The 8,895-nt window shown below is 40.2% G+C and overlaps 1 protein-coding gene across 1 annotated transcript in view; it reads right to left on the minus strand.

The window, feature by feature from the left end:
• zbtb46 (zinc finger and BTB domain containing 46) overlaps positions 1–8,895 on the minus strand; it is a 102,775-nt gene that overhangs the window by 14,392 nt on the left and 79,488 nt on the right. Inside the window, exon 4 of the mRNA XM_037684815.1 lies at positions 287–568. Coding sequence (XP_037540743.1) covers positions 287–568 — 282 coding nt within the window. The remainder of the gene's footprint in view (positions 1–286; positions 569–8,895) is intronic.

Consider the following 8,895-nt stretch of genomic DNA (forward strand, 5'->3'; position numbering starts at 1 on the left):
CACACACACACACACACACACACACACACACACACACACACACACACCCACACACACACACACACACACACACACACACACACACACACACACACACACACATTAAGATTTAACCCAATTCAGTGGATGATGAAAAGAATGTGCTGCTGAGGACACTCGTAGTTGCACCTTGGTGACCACATGTGCAGATATTTGAAGATACAACAACAGATGTGAGTTTTAGGTTGTGCGGCTCAGTTGTGTGTAACGACCAGTGTGAGCTTAGTTTTCGTAAATAAATACTTACAAGACAGGGAGTGACCTCCTTTGGGCAGGTACTCGTACAGTAAGGGGTTATCATCTCCCATCATCTCAGCCCGCAGAGACAGCAGGCTGTTCTTACTCATCAGTGCTGCCTTCAGGTTGGCCACGGACGACATCCCTCCACCCCCCGCCCCTCCGCCGGCCTCCTCCGATTCGTTGGTGCCCAGGAAGCTGGGCTCTGTGGTTAGAGCTTCTTCCTGTTTGAGGAAGAAGTCGAGGCGTTCGCTGCGGCTGTCTGAGCTGTTGGGTTCGGTCACGTCGGCCCCTGAACAGTAAAAAAAAAAAAAAGAGACGACAGAGGATGAGTCAGGTTTGTGTCTGTGCAGATCTCACTCCGACTTTAAACGCTTCAAAAACTGAATTCAAATAAGGTTTTACGTCTAAGCATGCCCCCACAATACACTTTAATTAATTTGAGGGATTACAAACTTCTCGATAGACTGAAAATCCTGTTACCCTTGACAAAGCCGATAAAAAGGCTTGTTCAAACAACAACAACAAAAAATATTTTAATATTTGCTTGTAAAGCTGACACTTTGTCAATTTAAGGAGATTCAACTCTGCTGTAACAGCTCAAGTGTAAATAACATAGAAACTCTGAATAAAACACAGATTATTCTGTACCACTTTAAAATAAGGCTCCCCTGATATATGCTAATAAATAGTTTATAGATATGTTACTAATGCCTCTATAAACACTTTATAAATCATTAATAATAATTTATTATGCATTAATTAAGTGTGACGGACAAAACTGACCATTTTCTTGCCAAACAGTAAGTCAAATCTGTTCACCTATACATTTCATCTAGAGTTGTTATATTAAACATTTCAGACTAAGTTACTCACTTGTAAGAACAATAAGCATTTGTAAACCACGTTTTACAAGGTAGTAACTTAGTCTGAAATGTTTAATATAACAGCTCTAGATGAAATGTATAGGTGGCAGATTTGACTTATTTGGCAAGAAACTGGTCAGTTTTGTCTCTGCCATCCTTAATTAATGCATAATAAATTATTATTAATGGTTTATAAAGTGCTTTCAGAGGAATTAATAATGTATCTATTAACTATTTATTGGCCACCTATAAGGGGAGCCTTATTGTAAAGTGGTACTGATTATTTCAAACTGCTAAGCCCAGTCCAGACTTAATCCTCAAGTTTTATTTCTTGAAATCAAAGCACCACAGAACAGATTCACCTCCTTTCTCCTGAACTCCTATTCATACCTCATCGTTACCAGTCAACAGAAACACAAGGCGATTATAAAAAGATGGTGAGAAAGAGGAAACGCACACAGACGTAGTAAAGTGTGTGTGTTGTGTCTGCATGTGTGCCGTTTAGCCATCAGAGTCCCAGAAAGCGGAGAGAAGCTGTCAGCAGTTAGACGTGTCGCTGGAAGTTTTTCTGTAGATCTACAAGACTGTCAGAGCACACCGCTGACGACAGCTCAACACAAGAGCAAACACACTCACACACAAATACGTCAACAGACACACTCCTAATGCCTCGTAATTGACATTTACCTGATGACAGGTTGCTTTATGTTACACACACACAAAAAAAAAAACCACACATCAAGCACATCAGTGGCTTAGAGTCTTTGAAAGAACAGCTCGTCTACATCTAAAACAAACACAGACATCTGAAGATTAATGCAGGCTCGCCTTAAAGGGGACTGCACGTAATTATGTTTGACTGTTTGGGACAGAAACCTTCTGACATCCTGATTCACAGCAAATCCACAGCTGACTGAAATCCCACTTGAAGAAAAAGGAGAATAGAGTAGAGAAGAAACAGTTCATGTAGAAATAGGAGCTGTACCGCTAGACCATCCACAATATACATACTGTATTTTCGCTGTATAAGTCACAGGTTTGCATAAATTAGCATGCCTGTAACTTATACAGTGAAGTGACATATTTATGTTTTTCCCCTTATTTATAACCCAATTTTTGGCTGGGATCTGACGATTTCATTCAGTCTGACATTGAAAATATTGGACACTACCATTTTCAGCCACTAGAGGGCCCTCGACTAATATGGCAAGCCCAAGTGTCTCATTAATAGGTAAAACTGGCTATTATTGAGACACCTGGCTTGCCATACAAAGCCACTTTTGTCTTGCTCCAGAACTCCTGGAGCAAACGTCAAATCAGCTGCATTTCGCGGCGCCACCCATGAGAAATGCAGCTGATTTGACTGTTAAAGTGCATTTATTAAGGAAAGGTTCAACTGAGATACACCTTTACTATAATGTCGAACAAACAAATAATTGTTTTTAATGTTAATCTTGTTAAATTCTTGCTAAAGTCCTCCTGTGGCTCCCGCAGCCGCCATTTGGCAGCCAATCAATTTTTGGCACAACACCAGCCCACGTTTTCGGGTGGTCAGCGGTGACACATAGATGCGACTTATGCAACGAAGCGACTTATTTATGTTTTTTTTCCATTTTATTAAACATATTTAGGCTGATGCAACTTATGCAGTGCAACGTGTATGGCAGAAAATACGGTATATGCTACAGTATCAGTATACTTTGTACATGACAATAAAGTTGTTTCCTAGTGTACACAAAAACACAGTGAGAACAGGGTGTTAGCCTCCACTGACAATTTAGTACTTTATTTAAAACATAAGCAATTTTATTAGTATAAATGTAATGTGGCTACAAGACAAATATTCAGCTAGGAATTGTCATGACCCTAAAAGTTTAAACTTAACACGATATGGTACAATGCTAAGGAAAAGACTAAATTTATGATACCATGATTGATACGTTTATAAAAACACAATACAGTAATAAGTATAAACTGTTTTTATTACCCTAGAACATTTTTTTACCCCACAAACCAAAATATATTATAAAATGTGCAAGAAAACTGTCACAGCCAAAGACATGAAACAACAAAATAGTTTCATTGTTAGAAGATGAAACACCATGAAGTAAAACGAGACAATGCGGAGCAACAAGAAGCTGTGTGAGTGGTTCTAAAGTGTTGCTGCATTAATCGCAGGATGCACTTTGAATGATCGGAGAGAAAAAATGACTCATGTCGTTACATTGTGTGTTGTTTGGCCAAGATTCTGATGTTTGTCCAGATGTTTCTTTATATGACTACAGTTCCTTTTTGTACCAGTGTTTTAATTTTGAAGTCAATTTTACTCAGTGGCTTAGATAATTAATAAAATAAATATGTTTAACTCCAGTGGTCACAGCCTCCGTGTTGAGGGAAGAGCAATGGGATTTTATTGGAAAAGGGGATTTCTTCTTACAGGACCCATAAGAGAAAATCTAGAAGAGAGAAACTTGTCAGGTTATCTGAGCACTTTGTGCTTTTAGAGTCTCTATCCACTTTATTCCTGGGGACTCTCCTGTATAAATGATTATGGTACAACTTCCTGTCAGACACAGGAAGTAGCAGTAAGCACTTGTTAACCATGGTAGCAGAGTACGGACCGCGGTTTATTTGAAAGTAATTTGCATTCAGTTTAACAGATAAAACACTGTTTATGTTTTGTTCACATTTATTTAACAACCATAAAGTTTACTAAAATAGCCTTGCTGAGTTCAGGTACCTGTTTTGTTCACGGCTGCACGAACAACTAACCAAACTAATCAGTGGCCACAACAACAGAGTTTTGAACACGGACCCAAAACAAAAACGGCGTTCCTGTGAAAAGAGGTATAGTTTCCATCTCCTATCTACAGATGAGGAATTCAGAAGAATGTGGATGAAAAATCTGAACTTGAAGAGACCACCCAAAACACTGTTTGTGTGTTCATTTCACTTTGTTGACAAACAGCCGAAAGAGGAAAACCTGCATCCTACTTTGTGTCTGGACTACAATAAACCACCAGAGAAGAGACGCCGGATCCTCAGAAGGATTGAAAACAGTGACAAGAATATCAGGTATGATTTCAAGAGTATGAAGAGCACAGTTTTATAGTATTTGTTCATGTTCAGTATTATGATTTTCTCTGCAATTAACCCAGGCTCAGTGATGGAGGACTTTAAGTCTTTGGCTGGGCTCTATGTCTGATTTAAGGTGAATAAGACTGTGTCTCTCCTCTTAATAAAACATGACCAACCTTATTACTGTGTAGATACTGATACCTCAGAGCTTTTCAGGTTGTTCATCACTTCATGGTCAGAAACAAATGAGTCAATGAAGAAGTAGCCAAATATGCTAGAATAAGTAGCTAAATACAGTATGCTAGTAGATGTAATTTGCGGCCACTTCTTCAGGTTGTCCTCCATCCCTCGTCCTCAGCAGGCAGCAGTATAATTATATTGTCCTGTTTGAGCTGTGACAGGTGGTGTTCCTACATGTTTAAATTAAACCCACAATGCTCAAAGAATCTACGTTTGCTCGTACTGTTTGCACATAAACAAATGCCGGTTCTGGTCCGTGCTGGAATTTGCGTCCATAATTCACGTTTGTAAAGAATGAACACGTTTTCTAAGCTGAATATGATCTTTTCACTCCGCACACCACTGAACTTTCACTATGTTGTAAATAAAAATTTCAAGATCAAGCATGAGTAAGTTACTGGCTCATCAGCTGCAACAAATATCTACATGTCAGTTGATACATTGAGTTGAAACTGGTGCAGAAGGCGAGGGCCATTGGAAATGAATATAACTTTTGTGGAACTTTACATGCTGCTGCATGGATGTTTGCTTTGTGTTTTTAAGAGCTGGTCTGTGGTTATCACCCCTGACTGTCATTGTCACTCCTGCTCTGGATCAACATCTTTAAGAGGAACTGGACTGCCTTATCACTGCAACGGTGTTTAAGGCTGCTGTCTAATCTTTACCGAGCTGTAAAAGCCCAGGTCGAGACAGCTTCACTGAATTCTTCAAAACCATTTGGAAGCAGCTGGACTTGTTCCAGTTAGAGAGGTTTGCTGAATCTTTTAGACAAAGACCGTCGTTGTTTATCTTGTTGCTTTTGAAACAAGGTAAAGACCATTTTAATGTGGTCCGTGTCGTTCCATCGATTTGTTAAATACTGACTTCAAACTGCTGGCAAAATTACCGGACAGGTGCTTAAACAGTTTTACTTCTTACAAAACACACGATGGCCACACTTCAGCCAGATTTACAGTCAGTGAAGTAAAATGTGGTGTGGTAGTAGCTGAGTCATCCCTAATATACTCCGAGCGTGACATCCAGTGAAACTGCATGAGATTGCACGTAACGTTATTTTCAAAGGTTAACAGAAACAGCCACACCACCATCATTTTTCATCATAAGATGATCGTTGTCTAAAACTCTGGCATGAAGGGTGGTAGGTGATAGGCATAACTTTGAAGAACAGTAGGCCATTATTTATAAAGAATATCATGATACATTTTCTTGAAATGTTGTCAGATATTTTTTAAGGTTATATTCCCCATCTCTGGCAAGAACACTAAACAAAAATACAGGAAGGAAAGTGAAGGCAAGACACAAAGAGGAGTACAAAATATATATAATAAATCAGAGCAGAAAAACAAAATTGTTCATTTCAATCACAGCCAGTCCGGGGAAACTGTCTGGTGTGTCTCCCAGTCTACAGCCGGGGAGATTCAAGGTGGTCAAGGTGACAGAAATAGTAGTTTCCCTCCATGTCTAGAATACAGATGGGCTTACAGCCCAGCAACGCACACACACCATCAACCATTTTTCATACTGAGTTTAGATAACCGATCACAGATCAGATGCAAGGATAAACGCATGCTTGGTATCACGCTCACCGCTTTGGACGGTGTGGAGGCATGAATGAAATATTGAGGAGCAGAGAAGGAAATGAGGCGTGACAGTCGTGAGTGACACATGGACAAAAGTCACGTCAGAGGACAGAAATAAAAGAAGAAGAATGAAGAGAGGAGGCACGGGCAAGGTAGAAGGAAAAAAAAAGATGAAGCAACACACAAAAAAAGGCAGAGGAGTGTAGAGGCGGGGGTGTGGAACAGCACAGAAGGTACACACACAAAATACACACTCGCATGCAACCACTCACACCCCCGTCCTACCTGCACACACAAACACACAAAGTTAATTAAGAAGGGGGTGTAGGGGTTGGCGCAAGGGGCACGAGGTGCAGGAATTCATTAGAGCTCTGCCCCCTCCTTCAGTGGGCAGCCCAGCAGCCACAAGAGTCAATCAATAACATAGATCGGCTGTTGGCCAACAACAACACACACACACACACACACAGGGAGCGAGAGAGGCAGACAAATAGAAGAAGGGGGAGAACGGAGCATCATCCCTGACCCCCACAGGCCTCCACTCATCTCCTCATTGGATGAGTGAATGACCTCCGACCGTTTTTCCAAGCTTCTCCCGGACGCTCACGTGTACAGATGGAATGGCCGCCACATGGTAGCAATGGTTTTAGACACTCTTAAGTTCAAACACCATCAAGACAAACTTCTGTCTCGTCTTAAAATGTGTGAATTGAATGTTTTACATTAAAAAAATGTTGAAAAGCTTCAAATTTGTGAGGACAAGCATCCACATCTTCAACACTGAGGGTAAGATGTTTTAAAAAAATTAGTATTCCTCCAGCCACAAATGAGCTTCTGCAGCAAATAACTGGAATATTCAGCCTAATCCCCCCTTCTCTTAAGCTTTGTCAGGCTTGCGTAGACGATGCTTTCCTTCGATGGTGTTCTGACAGATAAAATCATTTACCACACCAAAAAACAGTCGCGGCTAATCCCGAGCATCCGTCTTATGGATTTCATCATATGTGTGCCGGGTTTGGTTCAGGATTTGTAGGCACACACAATGCGGTGTCGTTTTAAACGCAGTAGGTTTATCCCCATGTTTTAAAGGCACTGTGGTTGCATCAGCCCTTTGTGCGCATGTACATGCTCGCTGTTAACATACTGCTCGTCATGAGGCAACCTATGAATTTCAATAACAAAGAATTTGCCTTTGAACTACGTGGTCAGATTAAAAATAAAAGAAGACATTTTCCACATATTTTCCTTTAACTCCTTTCTTCTGTTTTTACAGTACAGCTGTCTCTGTACGGTGGCGAGAATTTTCATTTTTCTCCTTCATAAAAGAGTCCGAATAATTTAGATTTCTGCTTTCTGAAGAGATCCTCCGTTTAATTTGGTTGCTATGGTAGCCAGGCACCCTTGGCTTCAACATTTATGCTAAATAAAAACCCCTTTTAAAAAGAGAGACAAATATGTAGAAATGGTGGTTCTCTTTGTTAATGTGTGTGGTTTAGTGTGTATGTGTGTGTGTGCAAGCAATGCTGTATGCATGCTACGTTGGACTGGAGTGTGAAGAACTGGGAACATGATCCGGAATAAAAGGTGAATGATACTTTGTATGTGTTGTGAGTATCTCAGATTATCTTCCACCAGGAGAGTTCCAGTTAATGTATGGAGGATACAGAGTTTATATGCTGTGGATACTATCTGGAGTTAGTAGGAGAGATCATCTCTCTCCAGTTTTAGCTTCTCTCCATTGGCTCCCTGTCAAGTCCAGAATTGATTTCAAAATCTTACTTCTAACCTACAAAGCTCTCAACAGCCTAGCTCCATCTTATATTACAGATCTTATTGTTCCATATTTTCCTAACAGAGCACTTCACTCTCAGACTGCAGGTTTACTTGTGATTCCTAGAGTTTCCAAAAGCAGAATGGGAGGAAGATCTTCCAGTTATCAGGCTCCTCTCTTGTGGAACCAACTTCCAGTTTCTGTCTGTGAGGCTGACACATTGTCCAGTTTTAAGACTGGGCTTAAGACTTTCCTTTTTGATAAATCCTATAGTTATGGTTGGATTGTTATGCTGCCATAAGCTTAGACTACTAGAGGAAAAAATGACCTAATTTCCTGAAATGAATTGTTAAAATTGAATAGTTTTCATTTGATACTATTTCTATCTTAACGTGATTCTCGACCTGCCATTGTGTATCTGTTCCTCATTCCTGTTCCTACCAAACCCAGCCAGTTGAAGCAGATGGCCGCTTGTCCTGAGCCTGGTTCTGCTAAAAGTTTCTTCCTCATGGGGGAGTTTTTCCTTTCCACTGTCGCCTTCATGCTCGCTCAAGAAGAGAGTTCTGCGATGAAGTTAAACTCAAAGCAGTCTTCTCCTCAGATATAATGTTAAATTATTATTTTTATATATGAATGTTTCTGTTCAGTGCACTGAGATGACTTCTGTTGTGACTTGGCGCTATATGAATAAACTGACTTGAATTGAATTGGATTGGCAGCTGCACTGTAAATCTCAGAAGTGTGTGTTTCTCACAATGGGTGTTGCGTTATTAAAGTACACACGTTGACACCAAAAAAGGAGGCAAGAGAAGGCCTGAAAGGAGAAGACAGTGTCAGCTGACCCACTTTGACCTCCGATCTTCTGTTCTGATTGCGTGTGTGTGTGCGCTCTTCTCTAAATAAAACATTTGTGTGAGGGACGTATTATTTTTACAAAAATAAAAGAATAGATCCAATAGATCGACTATGAAAAAACAAAACAAAATGATTATGAAAAATAAATATAATCTTGAATCCTACATAGTGTATGCAGACACACACACACACACACACACACACACACACACACACACACACACACACA

Source organism: Nematolebias whitei, chromosome 11 (genome assembly GCF_014905685.2).
Source record: "Nematolebias whitei isolate Nwh7 chromosome 11, NemWhi1, whole genome shotgun sequence".
Classification (NCBI taxonomy): domain Eukaryota; kingdom Metazoa; phylum Chordata; class Actinopteri; order Cyprinodontiformes; family Rivulidae; genus Nematolebias; species Nematolebias whitei.